This window comes from Hyla sarda, chromosome 8 (assembly GCF_029499605.1).
Source record: "Hyla sarda isolate aHylSar1 chromosome 8, aHylSar1.hap1, whole genome shotgun sequence".
NCBI classification, from domain to species: Eukaryota; Metazoa; Chordata; class Amphibia; order Anura; family Hylidae; genus Hyla; species Hyla sarda.
In genome coordinates this window covers 199,565,808-199,587,678 of record NC_079196.1, presented here as the reverse complement: position 1 = coordinate 199,587,678, position 21,871 = coordinate 199,565,808, and the positions used below count along the sequence as shown (strand labels likewise).

General features: G+C 46.4%; 2 protein-coding genes across 5 annotated transcripts in view; one reads left to right on the top strand and one right to left on the bottom strand.

The window, feature by feature from the left end:
- UBFD1 (ubiquitin family domain containing 1) overlaps positions 1-7,369 on the bottom strand; it is a 22,925-nt gene extending 15,556 nt beyond the window's left edge. Inside the window, exon 1 of one of the 3 annotated variants that reach the window (XM_056534610.1) lies at positions 7,242-7,369. Coding sequence is in view for 1 of the 3 variants with exons in the window: in XM_056534608.1 (XP_056390583.1) it covers positions 7,179-7,194 (16 nt within the window). In the remaining 2 variants the exon portion in view is untranslated. Of the gene's footprint in view, positions 1-5,942; positions 6,072-7,178 lie in introns of those variants that run through there. The other 2 variants (XM_056534608.1, XM_056534611.1) reach the window with 2 other exon arrangements.
- Positions 4,793-21,871, top strand: EARS2 (glutamyl-tRNA synthetase 2, mitochondrial). Of its 2 annotated transcripts, none has more exons than XM_056534607.1 (9): positions 4,793-5,140; positions 10,718-10,873; positions 10,969-11,158; positions 12,873-13,345; positions 16,653-16,761; positions 16,863-17,001; positions 18,213-18,343; positions 19,542-19,677; positions 21,633-21,871. In XM_056534607.1, exons 1-9 carry the CDS (start codon positions 5,035-5,037, stop codon positions 21,714-21,716), a joined length of 1,524 nt encoding a protein of 507 aa, XP_056390582.1. In that variant the 5' UTR covers positions 4,793-5,034; the 3' UTR covers positions 21,717-21,871. The 2 variants fall into 2 exon arrangements, with proteins under 2 accessions (XP_056390582.1, XP_056390580.1); XM_056534605.1 differs by lacking the exon at positions 4,793-5,140 and adding an exon at positions 7,354-7,617.

Sequence of the window (21,871 nt, the reverse complement as noted above, 5' to 3'; positions counted from 1 at the left end):
AATAAAGATTGCACTTTTATTATAATAAATGGTGTATGGGAAGATTGGGTACTTTACTGGGCCATCCTTTGATGGTCATTTGAATCATTTTGGAAATTAACCCTCCATACACTGGTCTCTTGTTCTGTTGATAGGATGCAAAACGAACACAATCGGATGCATCTTTTGGCGTACGGTTTTCAATGGAGAGTCAATTTATACGGTTTTCAATACGGTTCTGTACGGTTTTCAAATTGAAAACGTATAAGGGAACTGTATAGCAAAAATGTGGTGTGAACCCGGCCTTAGGAGAAGCGGCAGTGTTCAAGGAAGAAAATAACCCTTGCGGTGGCGCTGCTGGTTCCAGTAGTGGAAGCCAAACCAGGGAGAATATCAAACACTGGAGTGGTTTATTGAGGAGTATAAAAACAAAAATTGTTTTATTGTTTTTATACTCCTCAATAAACCACTCCAGTGATTGATATTCTCCCTGGTTTGGCTTCTACTTCTTACTGGAACCAGCAGCGCCACCGCAAGGGTTATTTTCTTCCTCCTACACTGGCTCTCATCAGGATTGGGTTATTCCTTCTCCTGGAACCCGGGCATAGCAGCAGTTCCTCCGCATATTGGTAACCCACATTGCTGGGGTGATATGCAAATTTTCTATTCGTTCAAGGTGAGCGCCCACTACCTAAGGGCGATTTGTGCCCGTTAACTGCTTATTTTACTCCACAAAAGGTTTTAGTGGTAACACACGTGGCGCCTCCGTTGGTCTCTTTATTTTTTCCCTTCTATTTAAAGGGGTACTCCGCCCCTAGACATCTTATCCCCTATCCAAAGATGTCAGATCGCCGGGGTCCCGCCGCTGCAGCACCCCCCTATCATTGCTGCGCAGAGCGAGATCGCTCTGCACGTAATGACGGGCAATACAGGGGCCGGAGCATCGTTACGTCACGGCTCCGCCCCTTGTGACGTCACGGCCCGCCCTCGTCAATACAAGTCTATGGGAGGGGGCGTGGCGGTCGTCACGCCCCCTTCCATAGACTTGCATTAAGGGGACGGGCCATGATGTCATGAGGGGCGGAGCCATGACGTCACGCTGCTCCGGCCCCTGTATTGCCCGTCATTACGTGCAGAGCGAACTTGCTCTGTGCAGGAATGATAGCGCAGTGCCGCAGCGGGGATCCCCGGGGTCCCCAGCAGCGGGACCGCGGAGATCTAACATCTTATCCCCTATCCTTTGGATAGGGGATAAGATGCCAGGGGCGGAGTACCCCTTTAAGGAGGAGTGGGGGAGGTAAGCATGTTGCTTTTTTTTTTTTTTTTTTTTTTTTTTTTTTAAATGTACAGGGAGGCATATGTATTCTCCACCACTGCTGCATTATTTCTTTTGAAGTTTCTTAACGCTGAACTTGGCAATGCTCGGAAGCCCCAAAGGAAATCAATAGAGTGGAGGCCGAGCATGCACGCTACTGCTCCACTTGGAGGACAATTGACCTGCGTTCTCATGATTGGGGATGGTCCTACCAATCAACTAATTACCCCCCTTATCTATAACTTAACCTTAACATAATAAAATCTTGGGATATTCCCCTTAACCGTGAATAGAAAAACAGGATGTGTGTTGGGCTATCCATCTATAACCTAGATCCAGCTGTTGCAAAACTACAAGTCTCAGCATGCCTGGAGAAGCCTTTGGCTATCAGGTTATGCTGGAAATTCTAGTTTTGCAACAGCTGGAGATGCACAGTTTGGGAACCATTGCCCTATTGCAGTGTTTCCCAACCAGGGTGCTTCCAGCTGTTGCAAAACTACAACCTCCAGCATGCCCGGACAGCCGTTGGCTGTCCGGGCATGCTGGAAGTTGTAGTTTTGCAACAGCTGGAGGCATTCTGGTTGGGAAACACTGCCCTATAAAAAGAAAAAACAAATAAAATCACAGCTTTATGGCACATTCTGGAAAAGGGATAGCATACATACAGAATGGGGGAATAAACATTACATTTGAGCAACAAATAGGCTAGTTACCCTAGAGAACACATGGCACAGATAGATAGGATTGGGATTTATAATATGGTACAAAGGGCGAAATAAGGCCATGGTGCCAGGTGTAGTGAATCGGGCATGACGGCCATTAAGAACTGGAACAACAAAAAATGGAAAGGCTGCTGTAAAGGGAAACTTATTGCTGCCGTCTTGGTTTTGCCCCCACAGGGAAGGGCCTGACAGCTCTTATGGCAGTGGTGTCCAACCTGTTACAAAACTCCAACTCAAGCATTGCCCTGACGTGCAACAAGGAGACTTTGTACTCACTGTAAAATCGCTCTCTATCTCGTAGCCTTCATTGGGGGACACCTATACTGATGAGTATATGCTCTTGCCACTAGGAAAAGAAGTTCGCTCCTCCCTGGCAGGATATACCCGCCCACTGGAAGTGAGGTAATCAGTTTTGTCACAAAGAAGTAGGAGAAGCCAACAGAGAAATATGTCCGAAGGACCCTAGAAAAAAATCCCAGATAAAAAAAACAAGAACCGGAAAAGAAAATCCGGACAAAGAATGAAGGAATGGGTGGGTGCAGTGTCCCCAATGAAGGCTACGAGAAAGAGATTTTAAGGAAAGTACAAAAAAAGAATCTCCTTTTCGCAGTCGCCCTTCATTGGGGGACACCTATACTGATGAGACGTACCAAAGCAGTCCCCTAGGGAAGGAAAAACAACCAACAGCAAAAGGGTATCAGTCTCGAGACCGAACCCACTAGTCTGTAACAAGTGCGGATGAGACCCCAGGCCAGAGAAAACTGAGGCCTAGAAACAGGGCTCCCGGAAGATCCCCCAGCCATGGAGATGGACTGGGCCACCAAAGGAAGGGACCATCCTTCGCAGGGACTCTAAACCTACGGTCCTAATAGAGAGACCAGAAAGTGTCGACTAGAAAGCCAGAGGGGCCGGAACCATCCCGAAAGGAGGTAGGAAATCAACTCTAAAAGGAACACAGAACCAGATAGAGGGCTAGTCCAGCTGGGAAACAAAAGTGCAAAATTTCACAACAAAAGAAAAAGAGGCAGAAACAGTTTTTAGAGAGGCCTGGTGCGGAAGATCGAACATCTGAACACCCAAAACCCCTATCCAGGAGCCCGCCGCGAGCACCTGGGAGGTGATATAGCTGTTGTAATCCGGGTGACGAGAAGGCCCTCCATTTTGAGAGAACATGGACCCTGAAGGAGAAGATGGAAGGTAATAATGGCAAGAACAAGAGGAATGTCCAGAAAAGGGGCAACCCAGAACACCAGAGCGACAGACATGGGAAATGGAGGTTTCTGTGTCACCAGGAAGATGGACACAGAAGAATAAAAGGGCCAAGAAAGGAGCAGAAGACCCTGAAAAGGAGTATCCAGAACACTGGAGTAGCCGACATGGGAATTGGAGGCTCCCAGAAGACTTACATCTGAAGGGTAAGCAAACCCAACGTCCACGAAACGGTCCAGGTGACAAAGATCCGTGCCGAGACAGAAGAAGTGCGGTACAGAAAGAGCGCCCCATAAATGAGATCGCAGAGAAATTTGGGCAGGACCACTACACATGCGCGAGACTTCAACCATCACTAAGGCCCAAAGAACCAGGAGGGCCGACCTAGAGAAGAAGGCACGCTACAGTGTCCCAGGATAGTGGCCAAGAAAAGGAGACCAACCAGCCCCGGGCACCAGCGGACCAGAGAACTCCGAAGTAACAACCCATCAGGATGGGAACAAAGGGGGAACAAAAGGTGAACCCGGCTGGGACTCCCAGGCTCTGGGCACAAAAAAGGTAACTCTAGAAAACTGTGGAGTCAGTGTAGCGGTACCGACACAGTCAAGGAAAGGAGGAACACACCCAACCAGGGAGTTTGTGCCGAGGGGGGAGGAGAGCACTGGCAGGACCCAAACGACAGACGGAGGCTAGACCAGCTGTCGCCGAGCCAAACATGATAGCAGAAACACCTCCGACAGAGGGGAGTGCCAAGGTTGCCTGAGCAGCAGTAGATAACCAAGAAACAGGAAGAGTGCCAGGCTGCAATAGTGGTCAGCAAGCACACAGGCAGAGTCAGCGAAAAGCTCTACTGAATCCTCTCAGGGAAAAACAAGGGACCAGACAGATATCCCACCTATAAAGTGGGAAGAGAGAGATGACTCCATCTCGATAGTTGAAAGCGACCAGTGAAATAGTCCCAATAGTGGAGTGGAAAATAAGGGGTGATGGAAATTAAACTCAGGCACTGACCATGCCAAGCCCCCTGATCCCCGTACTCCCATGGAAGGAGGATTGTCAAAGTGCACAAGGCACTTTAGGAGCAGGGACAAGTCGCCCTTCGGCAATGGTACTGCGTGGACGAAGCCCCCCGGAACACTGCGAGAACATATCGAAGAGCCAATTTGTGCCCCCAGAGGGATTGGAATCCTGGACACTGGAGCTGGGCAAAGAAGCAAAGACATGACTACACATGCAAGGAAGAAGCACACACACATACAGCAACCAACAGCGTTGAGGGGAACACCGCATCGGGGTAAAACCCCAGGCCAGATGGGCACCAACGGAGCCAGTCTAGTCATATGTAAGGCAACCGAGCAGGTGCCTGAGCCACCCTCCACAGGAATCCAGGAAGATACCTGGAGACATGGGGGTTAAACTGTCTGACGCCCCACCAGGCCCCATGCCAGAACAGAGGTACTCAACCGCCGCAGACCTGTGGAAACAAGATTACAGGAAGGAAGAAGGGAAGGTGGGCTCTACGCGTGCTGAGAGACCTAACATACGTAGGGACACCGACATGGATACCTCTCGATAGTAGTAAGGAACCAAGATTGCAGACATGAAAGGAATCGCAGACATCCAAGTCCGCATTATGAAAGACAGGCTCAGCACCCAATGGTGTGTCACAACCATGTAGCTAGCAGACCAACGTGGCACTCTTAGAAAGGGGAACAGAGTGCTGTAGTTGCCGTGAAAAGCCATGGAACCTGTAGAAAACGCCCACACCCCATTTCCTAATGGTGCCCAACACTAGGACTGCTGTCACAGATGAAAAAGATGAAGGAAATATGTGGGGCAGGAAACCTGCAGAGTCTGAATGGTATAACAGGTTCAATGAACCCACAGAGACACTTCGTGGAACTTCACATGGAAAGTGAGTCACTGGGATTTGAGGATTGCTGCAGATGGGGCTGCCGGTAGCGTGACCAGGAGGCCACAAGGTTAGCCCAGCACAGCCACGTGTAACGGCAGCTGAGGAGCCGCGCTGGGGAAAAGGGAGCTTAGGATGGAGAAGCCCTAGCGGAGTACAGAAGGGGAGGGGGAGAAAAGGGGAAGGATGTTAGACATACTCACCAACAGACTCCATCTTCTCATACTTACCCAGGTATCTTCAACCAGCTTATGGGCACGCTACATCATACCAGGCTAAGATAGCGGTGCGAGCAGGGGCAGTAGGGGACCCGGATCCAGGGTACAACCTCCAGGAGCTGGCAGTTGGCAAGAAGAGGTTGACAGTACATACTCATGTTCCGTGCCCCTTTGTCGCATATGGGGGAACAGGTAGTGCCATGCCCCTGAACCCCCACCTGAAAAAGGGAAACAAAAGGGAGAAAAAAAAAAAAAAAAAAAAAACAGCCCTTACTAGAAAATAATAAAAGAGACCAGGTCTGGAGAGCTCCCAGACCTGTGTCTTGCCTCCTACTGACACTAAGCTAAAACTGATCACCTCACTTCCAGTGGGCGGGTATATCCTGCCAGGGAGGAGCCAACTTCTTTTCCTAGTGTCAGTGCCTCCTAGTGGCAAGAGCATATACCCATCAGTAATGGTGTCCCCCAATGAAGAGCGACCGAGAAAGCTGGAGTTTTGCAACAGGTTAGACAACACTTCTCTATGGCATTTTGGAAAGACATACTTAAGCTATATTAATACATTTCATATTTTAAGCACTAACCACCTTCTAGTATCTATCCCTCTTTTCCACCTATAACCTAAGTCTCCAAACTGTAAACCTCCAGCTGTTGCAAAACTACAACTCCCAGCATGCCTAGACAGCCATTGACAGTTTGGAAAACTGTTGCAAAACTACAACTCTCAGCATGCTTGGGCAGCCCGTGGCTCTCTGAGCATGCTGGGAGTTGTAGATTTGCAACAGCTTTCCAAACAGTTTGTCTCCAGCTGTTGCAAAACGAAAACTCCCAGCATGCCCAGACAGCCAACGGCTGAGAAGGCATGCTGGGAATTGTAGTTTTGCAAAAGCTGGAGGCACACTGTTTGGAAAACACTGACCTAGGTCGCCAAAGTGTGGACTCCGGGGCATGCTGGGAATTGTAGTTTTGCAAAAGCAAAAACACTGATCTAGGTCTCCAAAGTGTGGACTTTGGGGCACTCTGGGAGTAGTAGTTTTGCAACAGCTGGAGATCCACAGTTTGGAGATCACTCGCTTCCCCTAAAATAAATTAAAAATAAATCACAGCTATAAAAGGAACATACCGAAAAGCGATGCCACACTCCTATCATACAGAAATGGGGGGTATAACCAATACATTCATGCAACACATAGGCAAGCTATGCTAGCGAACACATGGCACAGATAGTTAAAACTCACGGGGCACGGGGACAAGAGAGGGCGCTATGAGACAACCTATGGCACGCGGTGACAGTCATGACCGACATTTTGTAAAGTGCAACTTATGGCACCTGACACATTGCCGCCATCTTGGTTTCGCCCCCACGGGGGAGGGTCTGACAGCTCCCAGGGGTGATGTCACTTAGGAGAAGCTGTCAAGTGCTAAAGGACATGGCGCCGGCCCATACAGGGAATGAGGTGCCAGTGCTATGAAGGGCACAGATAGCCCCACCTGGAGGTTATGCCAACATATGGCAGACAATAAGGCAGCAATGGGTTACATATGGCACAGAAGCAGCTAACATAGGCAGGGGAGGGCACAAAGTGGGCACAAAGCAATGACAGATTGGGCATAAAGTTAAGGCGGATCCTAGGGAGGAGGTGGTAACAAGAAGGGCATATATAGGGGTAGTTATAGTCAGAGGGGTACAAGGGCAGGGGCATGACTGAGCAGACTGGCACAACAGTCTCTAAATGACAGGGCAAACACACGGCCGCAAATCTCAGTCCGGGTCACAAAGGGTTAACACACACAGCTCTGCCCTCGGGGGACCCGGTACCCACCGTCCTGGGACGCCATGATGATTGTGTACAAGTCTCCAGCGCGAGTGCTGCCGGGAAACTCACCAATCAGACGTTTCTTTTGGGCCCGGCCGGCCACCGTAGGCTCCCGGAAGAATCGCCGATACCATAGAGACAGAGTCGCAGGATAACAGAACGGTCTCCGGAATAGAATTTTTTTTCCTGCGCCGCCATTTTGTTGAAGTCTAAAACTGATAGACGCCTATGGCAGGTCACCAAAAAAATGGCGCCTGCGGTAAAGACATGAACCCGGGATGTGGTAAAAAGCGTGGTGGTTACTGACTGACAAGGGCAATAATCCTGAGGGAGATGCGGCTGCTGTTAGGCAGGGTTCTGCTTCCAGCAGTACGTCAGGGGAGCAGGGGGTGTGCTGGAGGGCCTCACAAGGAAATTCGGGTGCGGTTTGCTCCCAGCCCTACAGGTAAATTCACACTACTGTGCACAACCCGGCTCTGGTACTGACAGGACAACACAGGCTGGACAATATGATAGCTATGTGCATCATGGTGCTATAGTGCAGTAATTTTGCTCCACCTGTTGCAAAACTACAACTCCCAGCATGGAATGCTGTCAAGGCATGCTGGGAGTTGTAGTACTGTGGTCCCTCAACATACGATGGTAATCCGTTCAAAATGAACCATCGTTTGTTGAAACCATTGTATGTTGAGGGATCCGTGCAATGGAAAATATGGGAAGTTGTACTCACCTGTCCCTGCCGGTCACCACTGCCCTGGTCCACCACTGGTCACCGCTGCCGCTGGTCCATCGCTATCAATGCGTCCCCATGGTGTCCCCGCCGCTCCAGAACGTCTCTGCTACCCGGGTACGTCGCTCTCACGTCACTACGCACACTGCTCCTATTGGATGACGGGATGGCGTGCGCAGCGACGTGATGATGACGGAGAGCGCCGGCGATGGAGGGCCAGGTAAGGGTTAACGGTAGCTTTACTGAGGTAGACAGATGGAAATAGTCTTCACAGCTAGGCCAGGATCCCAGAGAGGTGGCCAGTAACACAGAAGGACCTTGCAGCTTGCTGGGACTTGTAGTGACTTTGACAGACTTTAGGACAGCCACGCTGACTATAATAGACTTGACTGTAGGTAGTGACAGCAGACATAGACGATTTGACTTACTGACATGTGGCTGCTGGTTAGGCTTAAGGCCTCCAGATGTGCTGGACACAGCTCGGAGACGTTTGGTCTTTACTGTACCTCAGGATCTAAGACAGAGATTGTAATGGCTGCTTCTCTTATAAAGGGGGGCTGAGCCAGAAGCCCATAGGTCAAGCTGCAGGTCACCTGGTTAGCTGGTGCTCTCTGGGTAACAAACACATTGGCCCTCATTTACTAAGAGTGTTGTGTAGGTTTCTTTGTGGGTTTTAATTCCCTACAATTTCTTTTCCACGGTATTTACTAAGGTTTCCCTACATTTTCCACTTTCCCTACACTTTGCTTTCTGTACACATGCTCTGATCTGTGGGGTTTTCCTCAGCTCAAATCCCCCACATTTTGGCCCTCATTTACTATTGCAAACACGACATTTTATGTGGAAACCTTAGTAAATATGTTGGGTTTTTGTGAAAATGTTGTGAATGTGCCCCTTTTCGGAGACCACGCCCCCTTTCCCTGGCGGTCACGCCCCTTTTTGGGGTTTTCTAAGCAAAATGGAGAGTTAGTCGAGTTTTTTCAATTCTGGCACAAATTCTGGCGCAGACAGAATTTCTGGCGCAATGCGACACAATCTGGCGCACAACCCGACAAAACATGTCAGGTTTGCAATAGTAAATGAGGGCCATCATGTCAACACATTATCATGTGACTAACCCAAAGGTCCTTTATCCATAATACACCTAATATACAGATAACACAATGGGGGGGGGGGAGACACTGCATGAGAGCCCCTAGGACACAGAAGGACTCAACCTGACAGGGCCTAAGTACTGTACGGGACTATATCCTGTACTGGGACATCACATGTGTATATGCGCAGTATGTCTGATCACAGACTCACTATCCACTATCGAGGCACATGCGCAGACAAAAACATACACAGGGCTGCCGTTGGGAGCCGAGCCTATTTCGTCACTTTTTTTTTGCACTCTTTGTCAAGCCTGTTATTTGTGCCTCTGTGTATTTCTAATCCCGACAATGTATTTCGCTTGTTATTTGTCAGGAGGCATTTTCCCAACAGGGGTGTTTACCCCTGTCTGCTGTTGTATTAATACATTGAAAAATCTTAATAAAAATGATGTTTAAAAAACAAAAATAAAAACCGTGTGAAAGTGTGCAGAGAGACCTTGCGGCCCAGGGGTACAGCCAAGGAGGAGGCAGCAAGGAGGGTAAACATAGGTTATTGGAACGCAGTTATATTGAGAAGAGCAGGGGCATGGCTGAGCAGACTGGCACAATGGTCTAAGTGACAGGGCCACAAAGACTCAAAATAGTATGTTTGGCATGGAATAACCACCCAGTGATTTTTTTTAAATTTTTTTTTAATTTTTTTTTAGATCTTTTACCATGGTGACACATACAGGTGAACCAAAAAAAAAAAGATTATCTTGCAAAAGTCCATTGTATTTCAGTAATGCAGCTTAAAAGGAAAGAAGCATGAAGTGCTCCAAAATCTCCTGGTAGACGGATGCATTGACCCTGGACTTAAAGGGGTTATCCAGGAAAAAACTTTTTTTTATATATGTATGTATATATATATATATATATATATATATATATATACATACATACATATCAACTGGCTCCAGAAAGTTAAACAGATTTGTAAATTACTTCTATTAAATTTTTTTTTAATTCTTTCAGTACTTATGAGCTGCTGAAGTGCTCTCTGATGACACCTGTCTCAGGAACTGTCCAGAGTAGAAGCAGAAGCAAATCCCCATAGCAATAGCAGTTCCCGAGACAAGCAGAGATGTCAGCAGAGAGCACTGTTGTCAGACAGAAAAGAACAACTCAACTTCAGCACCTGATAATTATTGGAAGGATTAAGATTTTTTTTTAATAGAAATAATTTACAAATCTGTTTAACTTTCTGGAGCCAGTTAATATATAAAAATATTTTTTTTCCCTGAATACCCCTTTAATGAGGCACAGTGGACCAACACCAGCATGTAACATAGCTCCCCAAATCATAGTGCTTTGGGGTTCTCATGAGCTGTAACCATAATCATCACAATTATGACAAATCACGGCTTGGACTATCTTGCTTTGCATGTAATGAGTCTCTCATGTATTAGTTTCACCTTTTAAGTTGCATTACTGAAATAAATGAACTTTGCACAATATTCACATTTTTTGAGTTTCACCTGTAGGTCTGTATAGGAGTTGTATACAAAAAGCAGCAGATTAGTAATCAAAACTAACTGCAAAGCAGCTTCAGCTTCTACCTATAGAGAAATAGGTTGAACTTGATTGACTCTGTTGTTTTTTTTCATGAATTATGTAACTTTTCTAGTAGTATATACCTTTGTGTTTAGCTTCACTGGTCGTCTCTTTTTCTGTGTCCTCAGGTTTCCTTCACCTCGGTGGTCTGCGCACTGCACTCTACAATTACCTTTTTGCCAAGAAACATGGAGGAAATTTTATTCTGCGCCTTGAAGACACAGACAGGAGCCGATTGGTTCCAGGAGCGGCAGACGGTATAGAAGACATGTTGGAGTGGGCCGGTAGACCTTCATGTTTTTGTTTTGGCATTTTAGCTTTTTCAAGTAGAATTTTCAGGATGTGGCTAATACATGCATTGTAAATGTTTTCCCTCCAGGGATCCCACCTGACGAGAGTCCTCGGCGAGGAGGTCTGTTTGGACCCTATGAACAGTCACAACGTCTGAGTTTGTATCATGAGGCGGTTCAGGCTTTGCTGGAAAGCGGATCAGCGTACCGTTGTTTTTGTACTCCGCAGAGGCTGGAACTGATCAAAAAAGAAGCCCTGAGGAGGAGACAGACCCCTCGGTAAGGTGGTGGACCCTTGGAACCTGTAGCTCTCCAGCTGTTGCAAAATAACAATTCCCACCATGCTCTGAGAGCCGAAGGCTGTCTAGGCATGAAGGGAATGGATTTACCCCATATGTCACATGTAGTTTGTGCTTAGTTCTTTCGCCAGGATTGGACTTCCCATTTGCAGTCCCTGATCCTGGGGAATGGGGCCTGCGGGGGGGGGGGAGGGGCTGTTGATCGGCTGTAATAATTATGGATGTAGCCATGCTGATTAAAATATTAGATGTTGCTTATTGAAATTAATGGGCCATGCAAGTTGCGTGGATGTGGGTCCACACTGGTTGCCACTTTGTGCAGCGGTTGTTCACTTTGCACCCCCCCCCACCCAATACTATTAAAGGGGTAATCTGGCCCCAAGACATAAGATGTCTGATTGTGTCACACGACTCCGCCTCCCTGTGACGTCACGTCCGCCCCCTCAATGCAAGTCTATGGGAGGGGGCGTGAACGCCCCCTCCCATAGACGTGCATTGAGGGGGCGGGGCGTGACATCAAACGGGGGCGGAGTCTTGACATCACGATACTTTGTCCCCATGGTCCTCCCGACGCTGAGAGCCTCCAGTGTTTCCTGCAGTGCTTACAAGTGGGTGCTGCATGCTAGTGGCGGGACCCCCGCAATCAGACATCTTATCCCCTATCCTTTGGATAGGGGATAAGATGTCTTCGGGCCATAGTACCCCTTTAAACACAGTGAACCAAGCTTTGTAGCACGGTACAGTCTATAGAGGATGTGTATAGGTTACAAGATGACTTGGATAGAATAAGTGTCTGGGCATCCACTTGGCAAATGAGGTTCAATGTGGATAAATGTAAAGTTATGCATCTGGGTACTAATAACCTGCATGCATCGTATGTCTTAGGATTAAACTGTCAGAGTCACTGGTAGAGAAGGATCTGGGTGTACTTGTAGATCACAGACTACAGAATAGCATGCAATGTCAGGCTGCTGCTTCCAAGGCCGGCAGGATATTGTCATGTATCAAAAGAGGCATGGACTCAAGGGACAGGGACATAATACTCCCCCTTTATAAATCATTGGTACGGCCTCACCTGGAATATGCTGTTCAGTTTTGGTCGCCTGTCCATAAAAGGGACACTGTGGAGCTGGAAAGGGTGCAGAGACGCGCGACTAAACTAATATGGGGCATGGGACATCTTAGCTATGAGGAGCGATTAAAGGATTTACAATTGTTTAGTCTTGAGCAGAGACGTTTAAGGGGGGATATGATAAACGTATATAAGTATATAAATGGCCCATACAAAAAATATGGAGAAAAACTGTTCCAGGTTAAACCCCCCCAAAGGACGATGGGACACTCCCTCCGTCTGGAGAAGAAAAGGTTTAGTCTCAAGGGGCGACACGCCTTCTTTACCGTGAGGACTGTGAATTTATGGAACGGTCTACCTCAGGAACTGGTCACAGCAGGAACAATTAACAGCTTTAAAACAGGGTTAGATACATTCCTGGAACAAAATAACATTAATGCTGATGCAGAATTATAAAACTACATCCCTTTCCCTTATCCCCTTACACCCTTCACTCCAATTCCCTGGTTGGACTTGATGGACGTATGTCTTTTTTCAACCATACTAACTATGTAACTATGATGGCTACAGATGGCTAACACATAAAAGCTAATTATTATAATTTTTTTTTTCTGTTCTAAAGTTATGACAACCGCTGCAGACATCTTACCTCAGCTCAAGTGCAGGAAAAACTGGCACAGAATTTGCCTTTTGTAGTGCGGTTCCAGTTACCAAGTGGCGCTCATTCCTTCCAGGACTTAGTTTTTGGCTGGACGCATCATGATGTGGCAAGTGTGGAAGGAGACCCAGTGATCCTGAAGGGGGATGGCTTTCCCACTTACCACTTGGCAAATGTGGTGGATGACTATAAAATGGCTGTGAGTCATGTCCTGAGGGGTGAAGAGTGGCTGATCTCTACCACCAAACATCTACTCCTGTACCGTGCCTTGGGCTGGCGGCCTCCAGCGTATGCCCACCTCCCACTCCTGCTCAACAAAGATGGCAGCAAACTGTCAAAACGACAGGGGGATATATTTATCCAACACTTTGTCCAGAGAGGATACCTGCCTGACGCCATGCTGGACATTATTACTAACTGCGGATCTGGATTCACTGGTAACAATGGAGAGCGAGACTTATGAGAAGAGCAGGGCGCTAGAACCATATTTTGCAGCGTGAATAAGAGAAAGCAGTAAAAGTTGGGTGGTCAAGTGCCTACATGTAAAGGCAGGGTCTCAATGATCACTTTCTGCTTATAAATGAAATTTTTTTTATTCCCTTTTTGCTATCCACAGCAAATTGATAATGTACTGTACTCACTGCCTAAAAAATGCTTAAAGCGCAACTGTCATGACATTTTGGTGCAATAACCTGCACACAGCCTTTGTACTGTGTGCAGGTGGTGTGTATAGTAATATTTTTACCTGATATTTGAAGGCTTTCATGACTGCAAAAAAGGCTTTTATTCAAAGCCACTGACGGTCAGATAGGCTTGGTGCGAGATACGCGATGCCCCACCGCCTCCACGCCCACCCCCACGCCTACCCCGTATGTCCGCGCTGGGACCTCTGTGTGATTGACACACAGGTGCCAGCGCATGCGCCCTTCAGCTAATCTAACCTGCGAGCCGCTGCTCGCTCCCGCCGCCGTCTTCCTCCTCAGTGCGCCTGCGCAGAGCAGCGCACAATCAGGTTAGTTCTCGATACTTGGTGCAGAGAGGAAGCGCGCTCTCTGCACCTAGCACTGCGCAGGCGCACTGAGGAGGAAGACGGCGGCGGGAGCAAGCGCTTGCTGGATGGCACACAGCGGCTCGAAGGTTAGATTAGCTGAAGGGCGCATGCGCTGGGACCTGTGTGTCCATCACACAGAGGTCCCAGCGCGGACATACGGGGTAGGCGTGGGGGTGGGCGGGGCATCGCGTACCTCGCGCCACGCCTATCCGACCGTCAGTGGCTTTGAATAAAAGCTTTTTTTGCAGTCATGAAAGCCGCCAAATTTCAGGTAAAAATATTGCTATACCCACCACCACCTGCACACAGTACAAAGGCTGTGTGCAAGTTATTGCACCAAAATTTCATGACCGTTGCGCTTTAAAGGGGTACTCCAGCCTCAAGACATCTTATCACCTATCCAAAGGATAGTGGACAAGATGTCTGATCGCGGGGGTCCTGGGGACCCCCTCAATCTAGCATGCAGCACCCACCTGTAAGTACTGCCGGTAGCGCTGGAGGCTCTCAGTCCCCCTCCCATAGAGGGTACAAGTAGGAAAAAATAGATCAGCTCACCACAGAGCAGACACCACATCCTGGGATCCTGAAGCACGGAACAAAGGAGCCGCTTCTCCTCGTGGTAACAGAACATGAAGGAAAAAAGGGGGTAGATCCAGCTCCCCATGGAGAAAAATAAGGTAAAACTTAACGTTTAATGGACCATATTAAAAACTGGTAGCCACATAAGTGGCGAGTGACATGTCACTAGATAAAAACAAGTGGAATGCCGACGTGTTTTGAGCTTACACTCTTAGTCATGGCTAGGAGCATAAGCTCGAAACGCATTGGCGTTCCACTGGTTTTTATCTAGTGACATGACACTTGCCACTTATGTAGCTACCAGTTTTTTATATTGTCCATTAAACATTAAGTTTTACCTTATTTTTCTCCATCGGGAGCTGGATCCACCCCCTTTTTTCCTTCCCCTCCCATAGACTTGCATTGAGGGGGCGGGAGTGATGTCACGCAGGGGCGGAGTCGTGACGTCACGATACTCCGTCCCCATGGTCGGGAGGCATAAGACTGAGACCCTCCAGCGCTTCCAGCAGTACTTACAGGTGGGTGCTGCATACTAAATTGCGTGGGTCCCCAGCGGCGGGACCCCCGCGACCAAACATCTTATCCCCTATCCTTTGGATAGGATGTCTTGGGGCCGGAGTACCCCTTTTAAGCACCGCTTCACGTGACCTGTAACATCAGCAACTCTTCATACTTCAGCAACAACCTGTATGCCAGGCTAGAGAACTAAACCCCAAGTCCGTGAACTTTGTCCACAGGACCACACATAAAGTAACCATTTTAGTTCTATCTGTAGAATGTACTTACATATTCTAGGAAAGTTTAGTAACAACCAATATGACTGCCATATTTTACCATTCAGGGGTTTGGGAAAGCTGAATTTTGTAAAATAGAAAAATGAAATACTGTAGAAGGCAATATGGACATGGTTATCTGAAAAATGGAAAGATGTTGATTTCTCAACTCTTGTAAAACGTTTTGCCTTTATTGATCTAAATTGAAATGTTACAAATATGAAGGTACAAATAGACACATATTCACAAATGGCAGAGAAAAAAAGGGAATAAGACTGACTCGTTTCAGGCCATCATAATCTTCACTCTAAGTGCGAGCCATGAAGGCCTGAAATGCGTCAATCTATCTAGATCTATTGCTGTTGTATAAGATTAGTGATACGTGGCTGATTTACTACAGCATCACCCCTGTCCATGGGTTATAGCTGGTATTGCAGGTCGGCTTCAGTCAAATGTCTACAGCACTGGTCTGCAACCTGCGGACCTCCAGATGTTGCAAAACTACAACTCCCAGCATGCCCGGACAGCCAACGGCTGTCCGGGCATGCTGGGAGTTGTAGTTTTGCAACATCTGGAGGTCCGCAGATTGGAGACCACTGGTCTACAGCAATACCAGACACAGGGATGGAAGCAACTAGTGCTGTTTTGTGGAGGAAAGCAGCCATGTTATTAAAGGGGTACTCCGGTGAAAACCTTTTTTCTTTTAAATCAACTGGTGGCAGAAAGTTAAACATATTTGTAAATTACTTCAATTAAAAAATCTTAATCCTTCCAGTACTTATTAGCTGCTGAATGCTACAGAGGAAATTCCTTTCTTTTTGGAACACTGATGACATCACGAGCACAGTGCTCTCTGCTGACATCTCTGTCCATTTTAGCAACCATGCATAGCAGATGTATGCTAAGGGCAGCATGGTGGCTCAGTGGTTATCACTGCTGCCTTGCACTGCTGGGGACTTGGGTTCAAATCCCACTAAGGCCAACAATAAATAAAGCGTTATTATTATTATAATAACGTCAGCAGAGAGAACTGTTCTCGTGATGTCATCAGAGAGCATTCCAAAAAGAAAATAATTTCCTCTGTAGTATTCAGCAGCTAATAAATACAGGAAGGATTGAGATTTTTTTATAGAAGTAATTTACAAATATGTTTAACTTTCTGCCACCAGTTGATTTAAAAGAAAAAAGGTTTTCACCGGAGTACCCCTTTAAAACCTCCTCCTAAACGCCCAACGCACTCTTATTTTACCATTTCACTATGAAAAAGAAGGAAATCCTTTTTAAACTAGCAGATTTTTATTGCGGTCTGTAAAATTTAACATTTGCTTTTTCTTCATCCAGGAAATCAGATCGGACGGACTCTCCCTGAACTAATTGAGCAATACAACCTGCAAAGCGTCAGCACTCACTCTGCTCTCCTGGATCTGGATAAACTTCCAGAATTCAGCAGGTAACTGTTCTGTTATGTACTCGGAGTTTTCACGTAATCGTATCCCTGATACTACATAACAGGAGATGTAATCCTGTAAACCCTCGCACACTGTCTCGTAGGGTTCACCTCAGCAGGTGGATTGAGGGAGCAGACATGCGGGCACAGTTGGTGGCACGTCTGCAAACACTACTGCGAGAGAAGTACAAGGATGCGACGTTTGATAGAGAGTATATTGAGAGGATACTTGTGCTGAGGAAGGTAGGTGAACTCGCCGCAGGATAGGGGATAACTAGCTGATCGGGAGAGGTCTGACCCAACCCCCAATGGATCATGAGAATGGAGGTCAGGTGTCCCCCTACATGAATGAAGCGGCAGCGCACATGCTCAGCTACCACTCTATTCAGTCTATGGGATTTCGGAACATTGCCAAGCACTGAACTCTGTGCTAAGTCCCATAGGCAGTGAATGGGCTGATGGCTGAGTGTGCACCATGCCATCGAATTCTCCCGGGTGACAATTGACATCATGCCCTACCGTAATAGTGTTTAAAGGGGTATTTCATGAAAAAAAAAATGTTTTTTCCTATTAACTGGGTCCAGAAACTTAAACAGATTTGTAAATTATACAAAAAATTTAGGAGCTCGACGTAAAAAAGAGGGAAAACCTATACCGAGGATACTGCGTTGCACATACCCGTGTGCCAAAAAAAGAGTACTAATAGTACAGTGTAAAAAGGGGAGGCAGTCCTGCTAGGCTAGGTAGATTTGTAAATTACTTCTATTAAAAAAAAATCTTAATCCTTCCAGTAGTTACCAGATGCTGAAGTTGAGTTGTTCTTTTCGGTCTGACCACAGTGCTCTCTGCTGACACCGCTGTGTCTGTCTTAGGAACTGTCCGGAGCAGGAGAGGTTTGCTATGGGGATTTTCTGCTCCTCTGGACAGTTCCTGAGATAGACAGAGGTGTCAGCAGAGAGCACTGTTGTCAGACACAATAGAACAACTCAAATTCAGCAGCTGATAAGTACTGGAAGGATTAAGATTTTTTTTAATAGAAGTAATTTACAAATCTGTTTAACTTTCTGGAGCCAGTTGATAGGATATATATATATTTTTTTTTTCATGGAATACCCCTTTAACTGTAGGAGTTCTGGGTTTGCAACAGCTTCTTAGCTACAGATAGGGAAACCATGGTCAGTGGAAGTGTTTCCCAACCAGGGTGCCTCCAGCTGTTGCAAAACTACAACTCCCAGCATGCCCGGACAGCCGTTGGCTGTCCGGGCATGCTGGGGGTTGTAGTTTTGCAACAGCTGGAGGCACACTGGTCTAAGCTAAAGGAGAATGGCTCTCAGCCTAAATCCTAGGTGGGGACTATAGCATAACTGGCAAAAAGGACCTGCAGCCATTGTTCTTTGCGCCATTTTTGATCTCTGTCAGTGTACTAAGAAAACTTCTCTGCCTCTTTCTCCCAGGGACATTTGATCTTGCTGACAGATCTGCTGTCTCCAGATTACTCGTATCTGTGGGTCCGGCCCTCGGTGCAACAGGAAGATCTGCATCGCCTGTCAAGTGAAGCAAGCGAAATCGGGAGCCTTGTTGTGCAGTGTGTATTATTCTTATAGGAGTCATGTCAACCCTAATACTCAGGAGAGGTTATAACTCGCTGACCGGTGGGGGTGGGGGGGGGGGTCTGACCACTGGGACCCCTGCCCATCATGAGATCGGAGGCCATTTGTCTCCCAGTTGAATGGACTGGCAGCAGTGCATATGATTCACCGCTACTCCTTTCATTCAATTGTGAATGTGGTGCCGGGAGACTACTGGTGTCTAGGGTGTTGCGGTAATAGTGTAGGGTCTGGTGGTATTAACCCTTGAATGTCGTGACGCCAGGGTGAGGTTTCCTCAGTAGTAATGTTCCTACCGCCAACCGTCCCACAAACGGCAGGGAGAAATAACTGAATGTCCACAGCAGATTTTATGAAGTAAACTGAAGAAACTTTACTTGCAGATTTTATGCAACGGTATTGAACATAAGTCTTTTCTAGAGTGAACCGGGATACAGGTTCCTCACAGGTTTGCTGGGACTTAGAAGCAATGAGCTTTTGATGCTAGCCACTGTGCTACTATTTTAGAATATTTAAGCTGATAGTAGTCACACAGGATTCAGTAGTTTGAGCTGTGAGTAACTCACTTTTTGTGGCTGCAGGTTCTTAGGCTTTGGGCCTAGATGAATTGATGATGCTGAGATGTTTGTGCTTCTTTAGTGTCCAGGAGATAAGAGACCAAGAGAGTGAATTTAGTGGCTGCAGCCCCCTATATACTGGACCAAGCTCACTGGTCAGCAAACCTGTAAGTTATGAACCCAGTGAATTATGGGTACATCACATGACCTCCAATGGTCCTTAAGCATTTTATACATTACAACTGTGTATCACGTGACCACTAAGGTCCTATACATATATTCCCTATACATTAAATTAATATGTACACACTCTACTTAAGACGACTAGGGGTAAGCCCTACAGGAGAGCCCTATAGACGTGGAAGGACTCTAGCTGCGGGGACCTTAGACAAGGTCCCCCACCGGGACACCACATCAACATTGTGGCATGCTGAACTACAATGTTCAGATGTCCCATAGAAAATGAATGTAGCAGTAGCCAAGCATGCACAAGGCCACTCCATTCACTCAGGTGACCATTGACCTGTGTTCTCACAATCAGCAGGTAGTTATAACAAGGCATATAACCAGGGGTCTGTATACATATACTGTAAAGAAATCTGTGTTTTTTGCATTTCAGGATTCTTCATAAAAGCCGCCATGACACCAGCCTGGAGCTGCTAAGTAGAGAACTGAAGAGCCACCTGCAGCAGCTAAAAGCTACAAAATACAGCACATCTATGCAGCTTCTCCGCCTGGTGCTCAGTGGGATCAAGGTGCGGTAAAAATCATTTCTGATGATAGAATACTCCAGTGCTTCCCAACCAGGGTGTCTCCAGCTGTTGCAAAACTACTACTCCCAGCATGCCCGGACAGCCAAAGGCTGTCCGGGCATGCTGGGAGTTGTAGTTTTGCAACTACTAGATGCACACTGGTTGGGAAACGCTGCTCTACAGTAATCTAGGTTTAAAGGGGTACTCTGCTGGAAAACATTATTTTTTTAAATCAACTGGTGTCAGAAAGTTAAACAGATTTGTAAATTACTTCTATAAAAAAAATCTTAATCCTTCCAGTACTTATCAGCTGTTGTATACTACAGAGGAAGTTCTTTTCTTTTTGAATTTCTTTTCTGTCTGACACCTCTGTCCATGTCAGGAACTGTCCAGAGTACAAGCAAATCTCCATAGCAAACCTCTCCTTCTCTGGACAGTTCCTGACATGGACAGAGGTGTCAGCAGAGAGCACTGTGGTTAGACAGAAAAGAAATTGAAAAAGAAAAGAACTTCCTCTGTAGTATACAACAGCTGAGAAGTACTGGAAGGATTAAGATTTTTTAATAGAAGTAATTTACAAATCTGTTTAACTTTCTGGCACCAGTTGATTTGAAAACATTTTGTTTCCACCGGAGTACCCCTTTTAAGCTTCAGTAGGTCCAGATTTTGCTTCCGTAATACAGACCCTAAAATGTGGCTGCAGTGAGGCCATGCAGATAATGCTTAAAGGGGGTTATCCAGGAAAAAACTTTTTTTTTTTATATATATATATATATATCAACTGGCTCCAGAAAGTTAAACAGATTTGTAAATTATTTCTATTAAAAAATCTTAATCCTTTCAGTACTTATGAGCTGCTGAAGTTGCGTTGTTCTTTTCTGTCGAAGTGCTCTCTGATGACACCTGTCTCGGGAACTGTCCAGAGTAGAAGCAAATCCCCATAGCAAACCTCTTCTACTCTGTTCAGTTCCCGAGACAAGCAGAGATGTCAGCAGAGAGCACTGTTGGCAGACAGAAAAGAACAACTCAACTTCAGCAGCTTATAATTATTAAAAGGATTAAGATTTTTTTAACAGAAGTAATTTACAAATCTGTTTAACTTTCTGGAGCCAGTTGATAAATTTTTTTTTTTTTTTCCTGGAATACCCCTTTAAGGCTTGGAACAAACCTGTGTTGGCGGTTCTGTCAGGACAAACTAGATCAGCATGTAGACTTAGGCTAGAGGGCAACTTTGCACCCGACATTGCATAACTAAAGATCGTCATGTTACATCCCAGGCAGTATAAGGGAATGGGATCATGTTGCAACCTACAAGTGGCTGTGACCTGACAGTCACAAGATTTCCATCTCTGATCGATTTACTTGCGACTGTTGGTCGCAACGTGACCCCATTCACTTACATTGCCTTCGATGGAGCGTGATCCCTACAGTCTAACACAGCAATCTTTGGCCGCATGACCAATATTTTGGACAAAGCCACCATATAACCCTAGCCTTATGAAAACTGTCTAAAAGAGAACATTTCTTTGTTCATAGAAACCTAAGCTGCACTGTGATAGGTCGCTATGGACAAAAAAGACTTTTTTTTTGTTTGTTTTTTTGGCCAGCTTTCATAAATGTACCTCCTCATCTCATTGACAACTGCATCTGTCAGACATCAGATGGGCGGGCTCATTTATCGCATTGTCAGCTGTATCTCAGTAGTGCAGCCTCATGCTTTGGGCCTGTAGTCTAAAGCAATCCTATCTATTCATATAAAATGTTAAAGTGCCCTGTCACTTGTAAAAAGTTAGAGACTTGTCAAAAGTTTTGATCTGTCTGGGTCTGAGTGTTCAGACACCGACTGATCGCTAGAACAAGTGGGAGAAGAAGCATTCACTCTTAGGAAAACTGTCTGAAAAGTGTTATTTCTGAGTTGGATTATCCCCAATAATGGAAGTCTCGTTGTTTTTCTCTAGAAGGGGCCGAGTGTGGCGGAGATGATGTTGTCATTAGGAGTTGAGGAGTCCATTATACGTGTGCAGAAGGCTCTGTGCAGCTGACACCCTCCATCCTGTATACAATGTATTGAATTATTCCACAACATGTAGACCCGCAACCCCTCGAGCATCACAGACCAGTGACCAGAACAGTTTGTACATATGGGACTTTTTTATTTGACTGTTATTGTTTTTGTAAAAATACAAATATAAGCACT